The sequence below is a fragment of the Miscanthus floridulus genome, chromosome 9 (genome assembly GCF_019320115.1).
Source record: "Miscanthus floridulus cultivar M001 chromosome 9, ASM1932011v1, whole genome shotgun sequence".
In the NCBI taxonomy this organism is placed as follows: domain Eukaryota; kingdom Viridiplantae; phylum Streptophyta; class Magnoliopsida; order Poales; family Poaceae; genus Miscanthus; species Miscanthus floridulus.
The window spans coordinates 20,493,112-20,510,354 of record NC_089588.1 but is presented as its reverse complement, the minus strand read 5'-3'; the positions used below and the strand labels follow the sequence as shown (position 1 = coordinate 20,510,354).

Sequence of the window (17,243 nt, the reverse complement as noted above, 5' to 3'; positions counted from 1 at the left end):
TTAGCATTATATAACAACAAAATCACCAATAGTAATAAAGTCCAAGCCCAACCGTGAACCTATCATCTGAAGCAACTTTAAAAAAAAAAGCAGAGAGCAAAGGTATGCTTTATTGTTACAAAAGGCTTTTCAGTGACACAGAAGGAAACAATCGCAAATTATCTTCTACTATCCTTGTTATGAGATCCCTGTAGCCTTCGAGTAAACTGAAGTTGCATCGATATTCTAGCAACTCAGCAACTAAAAACGTTGCTTTCATATATGCTGCAAAGTCAAAATCACATGTCATCACCATATTTGTATAAAAATTGCAACAATAATTGCAAAGAGTGATGACACTGTATAGATTCGTACAGAGAAAAAAAAATAATGCCATTGTTGAGACGTACCAGCTTGCTGTGCCATAATCTGCAATTTATGGCCTTAACAACAAAAGATCTGTAATTTACATGATACTAGCCTCATAGTAATGGGCTGTAGGTGCAACCAAACTGACCATGGGCAATCATGGATCAATAGGTGTAAGAAGACACATTTCCATTCTGAGCAATTGACAACTCGGTTAAACCACGCGCGACCTCTGGGAAACCAATATTACTGAAAGCAGGGTTCCGTTCATCTTTTGAACTTGGCTGATCTGCACAATTCTTCTGTTTCTCAGGAGCAGCAGGCGGCCCCTGGTTAACTTTCATCTGAATGTCATACTCTTGTACAGCAACCTCTGATGTGGGAGAAGTTTCCTTAGCCTCACTCACAGCTGGCATTGAAGCAACAGAACAGTCTGCAGCCTCACTTTCGCTTTCATCAGTTGCGTTGACCAACAATACTTTTAGCCTGTTTGGATGCTCCTTGGCAGCTTTTTCCCAGGTTTCTCTTGTTTCCGGAGCGACTCTATGATCTAGACTGACTTCCTTGACACATATGAGGCGGTTGATTTCGATGTCAGCAAGACTAACTAGGTCTTTGCAGATTAGCTTAAGTGAGATGAGGTATGGCAAAGCTCCTTCTTCAATTGTTGGTAACGTGGCACGTTGCAGGACAAAACACAGGTGTAGCAGCCCGGGGAATGCCTGATCTTCAATGATAAAATCTTCAAGCACATCCGCAATCAGCTTGAGATGCTGCAAGTCTTTCAAGTTAGCCAATGCTGCAAGGAGGCCCGCTGTCAATTTCTTTGATGAAAGGCACAACTCCCGGAGACCCCGCATCGATATGACAAACTGGGGAAGTTCCAGCAAAGTCCCCTTTAACTTCAATGACCTAAGGTAACAAGGAGCCTTCAAAGAGTTCAGGATGTTTTCAGTGCCGTCATCGAAATGAAGTGATAGAGAACGGGGATCATTGCTCTCTTCTTTGTCATCATGGACGAACTTTTGGACAGCATTCACAACATCGGTGAAGTTGGTGCTTCTCTCACTCCTCTCAAGCCATATCTTAAGCTTTCTCAAATTCGTCATGTAATTCATGATTTGTGGAAATCCTTGAAACCCATCCGTGACAAATCCTGCAAATGTCTCTAAGTTACTCTGTTCAGTCAAGAAAAACTTCTGGATGTCACTTGTTATCTTGACTTTATCAGAAAGTTGAAACTTTCCAAACAGATGGAGTAAACAGGGGAGCAGGAGGACCTCTATAGGTAGTATTTTCACCTTTGTTCTTCTCAAATCAAGTGCCTCCAAAAGTTTCAATTTTTCTATCTCCTTTGGAAGACTGGTAACAGTTTCCCCAAGGCTTAGATATTTCAGAAGAAAAAGGTTGCATATGTCTTTGAGGTGGTCATCTTCCAGGTCGGTACATTGTTCAAGATCCAAGACTCTCAGCAGCTGGTACTTTGGGAAACTCAAAATAGTTTTGCCAGCCTCCCCGAAAACCATCAGAGATCTGACAATAGATAAGTCCATGTCCAAAGAGCTGCCACTTGTAGCACTATGGTGATGGAGGGAAAGCCGACGCACATATTTGCGTTCAACTTTATTGCCAGAAAGTAGGGTGATGAAATCCTGGGAGGTGGACATTAGCAAAATGAACTCACGCATCATGCCATATGTTTTGCATGTCTTTACCTGATCATCGTTACATATGCTGATGGGCTCAATAATGTTCCGGTCTATGAGGGTGTTAAAATTTTCACTAGATGAAGGCTGTGCTTCTACAAATCCCTCTGCTAACCATCGCCTCAGCAGCCTCTTCCTCTTTATGGGATGATCAGATGGAAACATACCAAAATACAAAAGGCAGGCTTTGGGACCATGGCCAGGAAGACTAGAGAAGCTGTGGATAAGCACCCTTCGCATTCTCTCCAATGTATCATCCTGCTCCAGATGACGTCTAAGATCTCTACACACATCTTCGCAGTTGGGTCCTGTGGGCCAACCATTTTTCCTCAAGAATTGACCCATGGTAACAAGAGCAAGTGGTTGGCCATCACATTTCTTCAGAACTTCTTTTGATTCTGGTCGAGTATAACCTGAATATTTTGTTGGGCAAGCTTTCTTGATAAACAATTGCTCTGAGTGTTTATTGCCAAGTCTTCTCATTTTGTGCACATAACCATTAGAAGAGCTGCAAGCATTAGCCACTGACTGGATAGTTGTTGTCACCATTACTCTGCTGCTAACAACATTATCTTCTGGGAAGGCAGCTTCAATGGTACTCCACTGATCTGTTTGCATGTCGTCAATTACAATGAAATACCTATAAGAGAAATTGTCAACAAAAAGTTAATAGACCCAGCTGACGACAGCATATATCAAAACGTGCAGAGCAAACATAGTCTCTATCCTCAACAATCAGTGTGTCGAGTAAACACCGTTTCTTTCTGAATGAGTTGGTGAACACTTCTGTTTCTTGTTACTACTCAATCAGTACTATGAAGTTTGTTTGCTCTTCAGTTCAAACAAAATTAAACTCCTGTTCTCTATCAGAAAAGATAGTTTGAATGAGTTATGTTTTGGGATGGCTGTTAAGCGTGAAGAACAGGAAGCTAATAAATTTCGAAATAGATACTGTTCTGAACTCGAAATTAAAAATGAATAAAAGAACAGTGAGAAATGTATGCAAAAGACTACCGACTTTGTCAACACCAAAAGCTTTTCAATGCTAATTAAGCTAAGATCCTGGATTCACTTGGTATTACACGTTTATTAGGTCTTGAGAGTTCAGAGAGGCAATCTGGACATGGAAACCCGTAATTGGGTTCATGAACAATCTGCAGAAATAAATAAGGTAAAAAAGTTAGATTTTTTTACCTTTGCTCACCCAAGTGTTTCCTGAGATCTACCGTAAGCTGGTCAACACTAGAGTTATCCACCACTGGCCCGCCAAATTTTTGGAGGATCTCCATGAGCACCTCTCTCGGACCCCTGTCAGTAGCAGAAACCCACGCCCGCAGACTGAACTGCCGGCCGACGTCGCTCTCGTAGACCTCTCTGGCAAGGACGGTCTTGCCGGAGCCATGGATCCCGACGATGGAGATAACCTTGAGCTGCTTTGTTAGTCCCTCTGCCTCCTCGGTCAACTGCTGCACAAGCTCGTCCCTGGGACCGTCGATGCCGACGAGGTCGGCCTGAAGTGTGTGCGGATCAGATCCAGACGAACAGGAAGACGATTCAGCGTGCCGGGTAGAGGAGGAAAGGCCGGCGGCGGCGAAGACCCTGTACCTCTTCTCCCTCTGGTGCGCCTCCTCCGGTATCTTCTTCAGGACCTGGACTTCGGCGGCCAGCCGCTGACGGGACAGCAGAGTCTTCGGCGACCGTACGGTCCGACGAAACAAGGATGCTTGCTGCTCCCGGGTAACATGGTACAGGAAGCGATCTACGCAGTCCTCGATGTGATGAGCCAGTTCACGCAGATCGTCAATTGACAGGCTCAGCACAGCTCCCTGATCCTTCCTCCCCAGCGAGATCTGTTCATCGATGGTAACAGCGATCATACGGAGCTCTTTCTCCAGGGATTTGATGTCGCTCTTGAGGCCCTTGTGCAGCTTGTATTTCCCTTCTACCAGTGAGAAGAGCCTCGGCAGGATAGTTTTGATGAACCCGCTCAACAGAGCGGCCTCCATTCCCGCCTCTCTCTCTCCCCAAAACTAGAGCAGAATGATCCGCCACTACCCCGGAAGAGATTAGCTACTACCACTACGGCACTACCACCGGGCACGTGACAGTAGACCATATCTAAGGGCGTCGTCGGTAGACAGTAGCGACCTCACCCACGTCATGTCACTGTCACTTTATTATATGAACCCTATAATTACTTTTATTCTACATCTTACTTTCTTCTCTCTCCTCTCTTTTAAGAGTGGGCTCATAGGCTATCTTGTATTCTAAACGAGATAGGTGTGGAGATAAGAGATGCATTTTTCTTTTTTCTGTCTTATTTTTCTTCCACAGAAAAATAATACTGACAAGAGTTTCTACATGCTAGCTAAAGTGGCATTGTTGGAGATGCTCTAATAGTTCGGCCCCTAGCCCCATCTGGCCTGATGGTTTCCCTGCACAATGATGGCTCATATAGATGGCCAGAGATACGTTGGAATGGAACATGCTGATTACCTGCTCTGTTGTACCCCACACACTAAGCGTGTGTTTGATTTGAAGACGAGGTAGGATAGAATGATTATATCCCTGTTTTTTTAGGATGGGATCGTTCTGGCTAGTGTTTGGTTGGGAGAGATGAGTCCATCCCTATTTTTTCTTTGGTTGCGGTTAGGAATGGCAGCAGGTCGGGTCTAGACCCGAAACCCGCGGGTTTTAGACCCAGTGGGGTCGGGGGCGGGTCTAATTTTGGCCTCGTGGGTCTTCGAGTTCGAGGACCTAGAACAGGGCAGGGCGGACGCGAGTTTTGATTCTCCCCCACGGGTGCCCACTGGGGACTTGAAGTTAACACAACCCACAACAAAGTCCAGTGGCTAGCCCAACTATGGAGCAAGTAACCATAGCTATTTAGACCAAAATGACTTTGATCGGTTGACCCTCCTCTCCACACACCCCTGCGGCAGCCACACAACATCAGCATCCAGACTTCTAGACTGTCGCAGCCGCACAACATCACCATCGCCAGAGCATCACATGGACAGGGAAGCTGCTCCGGCGGAATCTAGCCTCCTCCGCGCGGTCCGCCCTTGCTAGTTCGCGCGCGGCGCCACCACCACCACGAGCGAACGTGGGCCACGTGGCTCACCGGCTCCGCCTCTGTCGGTCCAACCCCTGACGAGCACGAGCATCGAGCGAACGCGGCTCTGCCGACCACCATGCGCTTGCGGTCTTGTTCCTATGGATTCGATTCGTCCGACGCCCTAAGGCTTTAACCCTCTCCGACCTTCGGCAACCTCAACGTGACGTGCCACCCACAAACTACCTCCGACCTCAGGCAACCTCTACGTGAAACTCAGGTTTCGAGTCCCCGTCGGGTTTATGGTCCCCATTAGGTTTGGGGCGGGGGGTGAGTTTTCACCTGAATCGGGGTTCGGGGGCGGGGCGAGTTTTCTTGTTGGGTTTTGGGGGCGGGTCTACAGATGCTCCACCCACCCCGAACCCGACCCGTTGCCATCTCTAGTTGCGGTGATCGATAATAGGATGGATGGAGTACAAACACCATTCGCTATAGTACGTGGGATCATATTTCATGAGCTCTGGCAGAACTAGGGGGCTAGCAAGGGTCGTGGTGATAATGACCATGCAATTAGAGGACTAATGAGATTTATCAAGATGACAAGCAGGTAAAATGAAAAAGGAGGATAATACATGCAATGGTGGAGCCCAACAACTATAAAAGAACGTGACAACCGACTCAAAGATGTTTAAATTATTTTCTATTTTGAATTTGAGTTTAGGAAAATGTAACACCCCAGACGACGGCAACAAGCCTGAGATGCCACTAACATCACTTCCCAAACCTAAACTTGTAAAAACAATTCAGCAACATTTGTTTAAGCGAACACGGGAACAATAATAAAAACATCAAATGGATATATAATATAGCACGCTAACATGAATGACCTTAACAATGGTCATGAGTGCTAGAGACTGAAAACAACAAAAACCCACTCTTAAAACTAAGCAAAGTACTATACAACCAAACTATTAAAAGGGCAAACATCCAATTCTTTATTATTCAAGACAAATTATTTAGATAACTATATCAAGTGCATGGTGTGCTGCTACTCCCATCCCTTCAAAGCATGCCACTCAAGTACCTAGAAAGATAGTAAAAGAGTGTGAGATTGAAAACAATCCCAACAAGTAAACTTTTTAGCATGCCATTTAATTGACAAGTTCATTAGACAACGATTTAAGTGAGTCATATAATGTACAGAAAGTAGAGTTAGACGAATATCAATTTAAATACTCTACCTTGTAGACCACCCTCTCAACATATTTTAACATTTTAAACTTAATGAATGATAGTTAGAATCACCACCACAAAATCACTTCCATAAAAAATATATCACAATGTTACCTCGATACATGATTCACACTTCAGTAACAAAAATAACATAGCTTGCATTCACTTCACACCACATGGAAGGAATGCATATGTAATGCAAATGACATGCTCTTCTGCCCTCTTACCCCTCCACGGGACACTGTAAGAGTGTGCATCATACCCCTCCACGGGACATTATATGATATTGTACCGGTACAAGTCGCAGCCAGCAAACGGTGACACAACTTCAAATGCAAATGTTATGACATGCAATGTGCATATGAGATACTTCGTTCAATGGTTAACTACTTCAATGACATATTGCAAAAGAATAAATCTTGCCCACAATAAAGTATAGCTTAAGATTCAAACCTGCCAACAAATCACAAGTACCAACAAGCCTCATACATATATGACATAGCCAAGCTCATGAGTTGCTTCTCACTGCCTTGCATCTTATGAGTTGCTTGAGCCTTCTCTTCAAGCTTGGTAGGACACCTCAAGGCAAAATGTCCCATATCACCACACTTGTAGCACTTGATGTGAGTCAAATCTCTCTTCTCATCTTGATTTTTTCTCAACATCTTGGCTTCTTGATTAGGAGTTGGATGCCTTGCTCTTCCACCCCCCGAATTACCACCATCTTCATGGTTGACTTGAAATTGATCTTGGGGCTTGCTTTCTTGCTCAACTTGTGGCTTTGGTTGAGGCCCTTCTTGTTGCTTCACCACTTGCTTGGTTGGGCACATTGAGGTCAAATGACCCCAAGTGCGACACTTGAAGCACTTGACATGCTTGAGCCTCTCTTCCTCCTTTTTTAACTTGAGCTTCTCCTTGTTGGGGCATGTGTTTGCAAGATGTCCCACTTCATGGCACCGGTAGCACATGAAATGAGATAGCTTCTCTTTTTCTTTCTTCTTCATTTTCTTGCCCTTGCTCTTGTTGAAGCCAACACCACACTTGTCACCATAACTTCTTTGATTCTTCAACATATGCTCAAAGGTGAGTTTTGAGTTGTAGCACCTCTCTAACTTGTTGCTCAAATTCTTCACTTGTTTGTTGAGCTCATTGTTCTCCTTCAAAAGGTTAGTCTCACAAGACATAGAAGTAGAACAAGCATCTATATGTGAAGGACATGGCATAACTAATAAATCATCACAAGAGGTGGATACATGCTTCTTGCCTACATCACAAGGGTTAGCAACAATATGCAATTGATCGTCTAATCCATGTGATGAGCTCTCACTAGTTTTAATTTTTTCTTTGGAAAGCTTGTTATTGAGAAAAGCATGGTCTTTTACCAAGTTATCATGAACAACACTAAGCTCCTCATGATTCAATTTTAACTCATGTGAACAACTAATGACAAAAAGTAGATGCTTTTGTTGTTCACATGTGTTCTTTAGAAATGAGTTTTTATTTTTCAATTTCTTTGTTTTTGCCATCTCATTTTCTAAAGCTTTAGAGAGTCTACTAACAAGCTCATAACATGGATCAACATGATCAACCACATTAGCATTAGATACCTTAGTGCCACCTTGTGACACGAAGCAATGTGGGTTGGACCTCACTGAAGTTCGTCGAATCGGCGACTCCGACCTCCATCGGTCATGGGAAGAGCATGGGGAGGTATATGGAAGCACGGCGAACTTAGCTAGGTGATCGGGGAAGGATGAGAGGGCACCAGGGTGGCTCGAGGCTTGCTCGAGCGGCTCGGGGAGTCCGGCGCAACTTTGGCGTGGGTGAATAAAGGGATAGGGAGGGAGAAGGAGAGCAAAGCCGATACCTATGGCTTCCTTACCACGATACGGAGCTCAGTAGATGCTCAAGGATGACGGAGAAGCAAGAGGCGGCCGCGGTGGCTTTGGCGGCGAGCTCAGCACCTCGGCGAGATCCAAATCGGGCGGCAGCACAAAGCTAGGGCTATGGCGGCTACGCTAGGGTTGGCAGAGGGGAGCGGCGCACCTGGGGCTCAGTTTTATAGGGCCTAGGCGTGGCGCGCACGCCAAGACCGGGGCGCTCGTGCGGCGGCGGGACTACATCGGGCAGAGTCTACTCCGAGCATGTGAGGTAGGAGACGGCGTCGACAAGCGGGCCTGGGGTGGCAGTGAGTGAGAGAGTGGGGCCAGGCTGTCAGCAAGCCAGAGCGTGGAGAGAGGAGAAGCGCGGGCGCTACTGGGCCAGAAGGCGTGCTGGGCCAGTGCACGCGGTGATGCGGAGGAGAGGGAGCGGTGCTGGGCCGGCTAGCTGGGCTACTTGCTTGGGCCTGCGCGTGGGAACGGGCTGTGGGGAGAGGGCAGCAGGCCGCGCGAGAGTGGGAAGAGAGATGTCGGGGTGGGCCGGACCGAGAGAGAGGAGAGAGTGTTTCTTTTTCCCTTCTCTATTTTTTTCATATTTCAAAACCCAATTCAAATACAAATCGAATTTGAATATGGTTTCAAATACACTTTTCAATAAAAATGAGCAATTTTGGTAAGTTTTCCAAAAATAATTTTTACAACTTTTTAATTTTTTTATTTCCCAATTTCTTTTCTTTTCTTTTACTTCAAAGCCACTTTCAAATTTATTCCCAAAGAATTTGAATTCATTTTGAATTTTGGATTCAACCACTCTGTACAACAATCCAAATGCAGAAGCATGTATGCTCAAACATGTTGCTACCCCTTATGATGAATTTTAAATTAATGAAATTTTTTATTTTCCTATGTTTTCATGAGCACAAAAATTCAAAATTACCTCAATTTACATCTACTTCAAAAGGAGCATATTTTAGGGTGTTATAATTCTATCCCCCTTAAAATGAATCTTGTCCCCGAGATTCGGCGTCGACTAGGAGATAGGGATACTTCACCTTTGGATTCTTCTTTACTTCCTCGTGTAGTTCCATCATCTTGATAAGGATCCCACTTTACTTTACATACCTGTTGATCTTACCCTAAGTAACTTGTCAACTGATTCCAAGATTCTGAAAGGTACTCCAAACAATACTCAGGTAACTCCAATCACTAGGCCACCTTTCCTTTTTAGTCCATACTATCAATTCTCTTTCTTAAAATATTCATCTTCCAATAGAGCCTTACGAATCTCTTTGGTCCACAATAGATTCTATCGCCTATCTTCAAAACATTAATGATTCTGATTAAGTTGCTTGAACTTGGAATACAATTCTTTGTCCTTGGTGTCACCCGAACCTTCTTAGCATAATTCTCCATTGCTAAGGGCATCGGCCACAACTTTTTCTTCCCCAGGTGATAGCACTTTTCCAAGTCATAATTTTCATCAATACCAAACCAATGATGATATCATATGCTCAAAACCAACTTTATGAAGATGTTCCTTAGATTCTTATGATCCTCATAGATGTCACTTATCATGTCTAAGTAGATAGTACCTCCATGCTCCACAATGGATAACTCCAGATCATACGTCAGAGGTTCCATCTCATGTTTTCTTGCTTAAACCTCTAAACAAATCTGATCATTGAAAACTCTGAGTTTCTCTCTCACATCCTTGAGTACCACCTCTCTCATCAGATTAACCAATTCTTCCAAGTGAGAGCTAGAGAGCATAACTAAACTTCATATGGCACCTTGAGCATTTGGACCATTCTTAGTTGAATAGTTTGCATAGGCGTGATCATCTATCTTATTAATCCCCTCCAAAGGTGTTTGTTCCTCTACATTGACATCTAAAAACACACAATCCACTTTACTATCCTCATAGGACACCCTTTCTAGTAAGTCATTCTCATACTCCTCAGGTGCAGGTCGAATACCCTCATACTCAATTCTTTCTCCTAACGGTGTTGTTAATAGCACCGAACATTAAGCATACTTAATTACTCCTTTACAAGCAGATAACCATCCCTTTCCAAGGATAACATCAATGTCCAATAACTCCAAAACTATAAGATTTGCCTCGAAGTTCTTCCCTTTTACGTTAAGACTAACTTTTGGGCATATGCGGTTTGCCTTCTTTTCTCCTCCTAGAGAGTTAACTATTAGAGGTTTCCTCATCGGAAGCATAGTTATCTTATGTTCTTCCACATATTCCCCAAAGATGAATGAATGTGATGCACTAGGGTCAAACAACACCATAGCAGTGTCTAAGCTTACTGCAATCAAACCATAAACGACATCCTTAGTTCCATGAGTGGTAATTAGATCCACATTGTTCAACCTACCTTGAATGTAGTTTTGCTTTAACCTATTGCCTCGCACCTGCTCCTTTTGGACATTCTGTTCCAGCTCTTGCTGCTTTTGATTCTGGCTTTGATTACTCTCAGCAAAGTTATCCAGACAATCGTTCTTATAGGGTTCATTCTCCCCACAATCATAACATTCCTTAGAAGTATTTGTCGTTATCGAGGTGATAGTGAGAGATGGCAGACAAGGCTCTTGAGAGCTAAAATGCTGCACTTCATTATTGGGTTGATGATACTGATCTTGATCATTACCTCCTAGCAGATTCATAGGGTGTGACTGACATTCTGGTTGTGTAGCAAAACAGAGACGAGTGTTTCTTAACATCACTATCCACTTCTTCTGAGCATAGCATGACAATTGAGTGAACAGGTTGTGCTACTCACACACTGACATAGATCCTTGCTTCAAGTTGAGGAACTCTTCTTGCTTAAGTTCTACCACACCTGTGGGAATGTGGTACATCCTGAGGCTCTCGCTAAACTCCTTCTGGATGATCTGTCCACATTGTTGGGACATTCATACTGGTAAGACTCTCACCGGTCTTATGTTGTGCCTTGGAGTTGGCTGGATGCAACAAGCACCTTCTCATGGTAGCAACCATCACAGAGATAATCGATGCTTCCAAATGAATAACTAGAACGTATGAAACTTCATCTTGCAACTTCTTCAACTTGGCTATCCCCCTTAAGAAAAGATCAACTAGGGGACAAAATGGGGTAGCTTCCACCTTCTTCTAGATGGATTAACTAGCATAAGGGCATTCTGACATCCCAAAGAAACTCATGTGCAAAGGTGTGAACAGACAACTCAATTTCACTCGCGGGACAGGAAAATAGCAGTGCAGTAAAATAGCTGAAACTCTCATTCTGTTAATCCAATGAAGTTGTAGCTTATACCGTTGGAAAGCTTATCAAATCCTCCACAACTTCCTTAAAGAACACTTTTCCAAATTCTGCAATTTAGGTAGTCAAAAACAGTGCACAATAGAATCTACTCTAGGCTTCAGACAGGTGCATTGTCTTGTGATTTTCATAATTCCATAACCAACATAGCTATCAGGGTGATTCTTGTGTTCAGAGAAAGATGTTGAAGTCCACTGTTGTACAGAATTTTCTCATGATTGTTGGTCATCAAAGAATAAATATATAAGCCAATAAAGACAGGTTGCTCCGAAAGACAAGATAAAGGAAATAGGAGAAACCAAAACCCAACTATTTATTGCACTGATCCTTATACCTTAGGCCTATAAACTAAATGAAATTATGGGCAAATCCCATAAGATCATTGCATTCATTACAAAGATCCAAAATAAGCATAAACATAATGACAATTCGACAAAGCCATAAAGGTGCACAACTCAATCATTGACTCAACTTGCAATACTATCGTCCTCATTGTACTAGGGGTAACAATCCTAAGACTCATCTTTAGATTACGCAAGAAGGTGATGAGGAATAGTTCTAAAAGTATATCAAATCAAGGAGTGAAGATGAGAACAAAGACTTCAAAATAGGCACCAAGGTAGAGATGAAAAACAAGGGTAGAGATGTAGTAGAGAAGAAAATATCAAGGTTCATAGAGCAAGGGTTTTTATAGCAACTTCTAAACCTTAAAATGTCCAGTTTCTACTAGGCTTGCGTCCTACAGTCAATATTGCTCTGATACCACTTTGTAGCACCCGATTTTAAGAACAAAACCAGATACACACTATATGTGAGCTCAGGAAGTCAAATCTCATATATAGCTACAAATAAGGGCAATATCATAAGACAATGCTTACTACATAGCGTATTAGTATAAAGAATACAACCTCAGAGTATAGACAGCAGAACGACAACTCCGATCTTTAGGTGAAGACTCCACTTCCACAGGGACAACTGACTGGTTGATCACAAGCCTAATTTCTCCTGTCGGGTTCATAAACCCGGGGTCCCTCATGGACCTGCTTCCTAGCAAAGGCTCGGCCTAGAAGACAACGTTACGAACGACGCACAACTCCTAGGCCGGCCCAAAAACCTAACAACAGGCCAGAAGGGCGATCCAGTCTCCGATCAGAAGTCCTGGCCAAGGAGGAACAGCGCTCGCTTCTGACTCCGGCCCGCCTCGCCGACTTGAAGGCTTGGCCAAGGAGGAACAACACTCGCTTCCAACTCCGGCCCACCTCTCCGATAGGAAGGCCGGACCTCTGATACCCCCCATCTTTCTCCTTCTCGTTTGTAACCCCACTGCAAACTTTGAGCACCTGAGCTCAGGAATAAAGTCATCAACCGACCCAAATTGGACGTAGGGCACGTTGCCTGAACCAGTATAAACCTTGTGTCATTGAGTGCTAGGCCACATCCAACCACAACGTATGGCAAAACTACAAATATTTACTTGTTGGTCACTTTTTGCACCGACAGTTGGCGCCGTCCGTGGGGAGGACGCCATACGTTCAGGCTTTTGGTCATCGGATGGCCCACTTTTCCACCATCTTTGCCATGGCGGGCTCAAGTGATACGACTTGCTTTGGCTCGCTAGAGTTTCCCGCACTCCCACCTGTTGGGATGTGGGTTCCACTCGTCTTTGAGCCGTCCTAGACCTTCCTCTTCAGAAGTCTGGACTTCGTCGCCGACCGGCTCGACGTGCTGCACCTCTCTGAGGAGGCACTTGTTCCGGCGCTTGTCGAAGGAGGCGTGTCCTCCATCGGCTCTAGGACTCCCAGCGACTTCAACGGCGAGGTGCCTACGCTTCGTTCCAAGCATACGCTCTGCTCAAACCCCGCTGTGAGTAACATACATACTGTTATTTACTTGCTATTTACTATCTTCCACCAATTCTCCGAAGGGACGCCGTTGTCCCTACCGCAACCACCATTCAACTAGTTCCCCTACGGTCTCGCGTCCCCCACGGACGCGTATGCCCGGGGGCTCCGAAAGATGCTGACACCGCCTCCTCTCACTTTCGAATTTGTGGTGTTGGCGAGCTATGCTCCCTCCTCTTTCCATGACCTCTTGGATGACGAGGTTGAGAGCGATGGTTCCAGCATCGGCGACGTGGCACCTAGCCACTATCTGTCCTGGGAGTGCGCTATGGCGGATGCTCTAGGATAGCCACCGGTGGTAGCGGAGTCTTTACAGACACACACCCCTCCAGACCCTCGTATGGAGGCCCTCGCTTGTGCGCGGGAGCACGGCGAGGAACTATGCAAAGGTGGCAGAACCAGCCGCCACCTGCTCCGGCGCATTCGGCTAGCACACTGCGCCACGCGCACATAACCCGGTGAGCGGCGATCGGGGTCGCACCCGACAGGTCTAGTGCAACATCATAGACGGGGGGAATGATCCCCCATAGTTGACTCGGGCTGGCTAGAACATCACCGCGGCGGCGATGCTTCTGCACGGCATTCCTGAGCCTGTCGACCCCCAGGAGCGGGCGGTCCACCTTAACATCCGGGCACTAGTGGAGACTGCCGCTGTTCAACAGGCGGAGAGCTCCGTGTTGCGACACCGACTCATGGCCTCTCTCCCCACTAGGGGAGTGGGGGCACACCAGACGAATCGCTCCATCCACTCACCACTATAACCGCTGGGCACGAAATAGGAGGTCACAGTTGCACCATGGCCTGACCTGGCGCCCGCTCCACACCAAGCCCCTATGCGCGAATGGCTTGGGCCAAACCGAGACGCTCATAGTGTCATCAGCAATCGGCATTAGGCCCAGTATGATGATGACGTCCATCGGGCGGTGGTGAGAGCAGGCAGCATGAGCCCTGGCTAGACCATTGAGGGGAGCGGTGAAACGCACCCTAGGCATGGTCGCCGGCCAGACGACCGGAGTCCCAACCTATATGGCCTGGGACCACGGGCCTTTGGCCAACGCATCTAGAGAGCGCCATTCCAATAGTGCTTCTGACCGCCCACCAACATAGCCAAATACACCAGAGAGACGAACCCCAGTATATGGCTCGAAGACTTCCAGCTCGCCTGCTGAGCCGAGGGAATGGATGATGACCACTTCATTATTCAGTACCTCCCCATCTGTGTGGGGGAACATGTTCGAGCGTGGCTCGAATTGCTCCCGCACGACAGCATCCGTGACTGGGCGGACCTCAAGAGGGTCTTTGTCGGGAACTTCCAGGGGACGTATGTCCACCCTGGGAACTCCTAGGACCTCAAGAGCTGCCAACAGCAGCCCAATGAATCCCTATGGGATTACATCCGTAGGTTCTCGAAACAATGGAACTCCCTTCCTAATGTCGTCAACGCAGATGTCATTAGTGCATTCCTTTCCAGGACAACTTGTGAGTCCTTGATCCACAAGCTTGGTTGTCTGAAGCCCTAGACCACCCGCGACCTGCTCGACGTTGCCACGAACCACGCCTCCAGTGAGGAGGCAGTCGGAGCAGTCTTCAACGGAGGCCGGGACAAGGGCAAGGCCAAGCGTGAGGACCAAGACGAGGGCCCCTCCACGCAGAGGGGCAAGAAGAACAAGAAGGATCGGTGCTGACCGGCCAACTCCGCGTTGGTCGCCGCTGCTGATCGCGCGGGCAAGCAGCCTTAGCAGGGCCTGCTTGACCACTTCGACAAGCTCATGGATAGCCCATGCACCAACCATGCCTACCCCATCAAGCACCTCTACAAGGACTATGAGCTCCTCAAGCGCTTTCTGCAATAGGCAGGCCAAAGGATGGAAAGGGCAAGGAAGCAGCGGCCAAGAAAGGAGGCAAGGCAGGCAAGGATGGGGACAACTTTCCCGATCCCGAGGAATGCATCATGATCTTCGGGGGGTCTAATGCCGTCCACTCCAAGCACCAGCACAAAGTGCGCTATAGAGAGGCATGCGTCACCGAAACGGCCGTCCCCTCCTTCCTTCGCTGGTCAGAATCTCCGATCACTTTCGATCAGAGGGACCATCCCTACCACGTCGCTAGACTAGGTCGCTACCCGCTCGTAGTTGACTCCATCGTCCACAAGAAGCACCTCACCAAGGTGCCGATGGATAGAGGCAGCGGCCTCAACATCCTCTATGTCAACACCCTCGACGCCATGTGCATCCCCCAGTCGGAGCTTCGTCTGACAAGCTCTCTCTTCCATGGCATGATCCCAAGAGCGCAGGCGTACCCGAATGGGCAGATCGACCTACCTGTCATGTTCGGCAACCGAGCCAACTTCTGCTCAGAGATCCTTACCTTCGAGGTGGTGGACTTCCTAGGGTCCTACCATGCCATCTTGGGGTGGCCATGCTACGCCAAGTTCATGGCGATCCCCAACTACACCTACCTCAAACTAAAGATGCCGGGGCCGAACGGCGTCATCACTATGGGTAGCACCTTCTCACACGCCTTCACATGCGACCGTGAGCATTTCAAGCTCGCCACAGCCATCGTCAACTCAGCCGAGCTCCCTCAGCTCGGAGAATCGTCGACCCCAGGTGTCCCGGACTACAACAAGTCAACCTCCTCGGCTACCTTCCACCTAAGCGAGGAAACTAAGGCGGTAGGGATCGACCCCACCGACCCAACCATGATGGTGCGGATCGGGACCCGGCTCCTGGCCAAATAGGAATGCGAGCTCGTCGACTTCCTGTGCACCTATCGCGAAGTCTTCGCATGGAAACCTTCTGACCTACCAGGCATACCGTAGGAGGTCGTCGAGCATGCACTGCGCCTCATCCCGGGCTCAAAGCCCACCAAGCAGCGCCTGCATCGCTTTGACGACAAGAGACGTAGGGCCATAGGCTAGGAGATCACCAAACTTCTGGTAGCCAGATTCATCAAGGAGGTATACCACTCCGACTAGCTTACCAATCCCGTTCTTGTTAAGAAGAAGACCAGAAAATGGAGAATGTGTGTTGATTATACTGGCATTGACAAGGCATGTCCGAAGGATCATTTTCCTTTGCCGCGCATAGACCAGGTAGTTGACTCCACCTCGGGGTGTGAGATCCTCTCCTTTCTGGATGCCTACTCAGGCTATCACCAGATCATGATGAAAGAATCCGATCAGCTCGCAACCTCATTCATCACCCCGTATGGTTCGTACTGCTACATAACCATGTCTTTCGGCCTGAAGAACACTGGTGCCACCTATCAATGGTGCATGCAGCAATGCTTCACCGACCAGATCGACCCGCTCGACCAACCTGATCAGGTCGATTGGCCAAAACCAACCATCGCCATCTATGTTGATGACATAGTGGTCAAAACGGCTCAAGCTTGCGACCTGATCGCAAACTTAGCCACAACGTTCACGAACCTCCGAAGGTTCAACATCAAATTGAATCCCAAGAAATGTGTTTTTAGGGTTCCGAAGGGGAAGCTGCTTGGATACATCATGTCCGAACATGACATCAAAGCCAACCTCAAGAAAATCACGGCCATCTCCAACATGGGCCCCATACGCAACATCAAGGGCATACAACGGCTCACCGGCTGCTTGGGCGCCCTGAGCCGGTTCATCTCTCGGCTAGGTGAATGGGGGATGCCTCTCTACAAGCTCCTCAAAAAGGCGGACGTGTTTGTTTGGGCTGAGGAAGCATAGCAGACTTGGGAGAGCCTCAAAGCGTCACTAATGTCGCCCCCAATCCTCGTCGCTCCCGAACAGGGAGAACCCCTCCTCCTCTACGTCGTGGCAA

At 46.9% G+C, this 17,243-nt stretch overlaps 2 protein-coding genes across 2 annotated transcripts in view; one reads left to right on the top strand and one right to left on the bottom strand.

Annotated features, from left to right (window-relative positions):
- The window catches only part of LOC136483523 (disease resistance protein RGA5-like), a 62,390-nt gene that overhangs the window by 30,575 nt on the left and 14,572 nt on the right, over positions 1–17,243 (top strand). The gene's annotated exons all lie outside the window — the stretch shown is intronic.
- On the bottom strand, positions 29–4,122 carry LOC136483524 (disease resistance protein RGA4-like). Its single transcript, XM_066480609.1, has 3 exons — positions 3,249–4,122; positions 390–2,694; positions 29–264 (listed from the first exon to the last, which is right to left on the bottom strand). Exons 1-2 carry the CDS (start codon positions 4,058–4,060, stop codon positions 513–515), a joined length of 2,994 nt encoding a protein of 997 aa, XP_066336706.1. The 5' UTR covers positions 4,061–4,122; the 3' UTR covers positions 29–264; positions 390–512.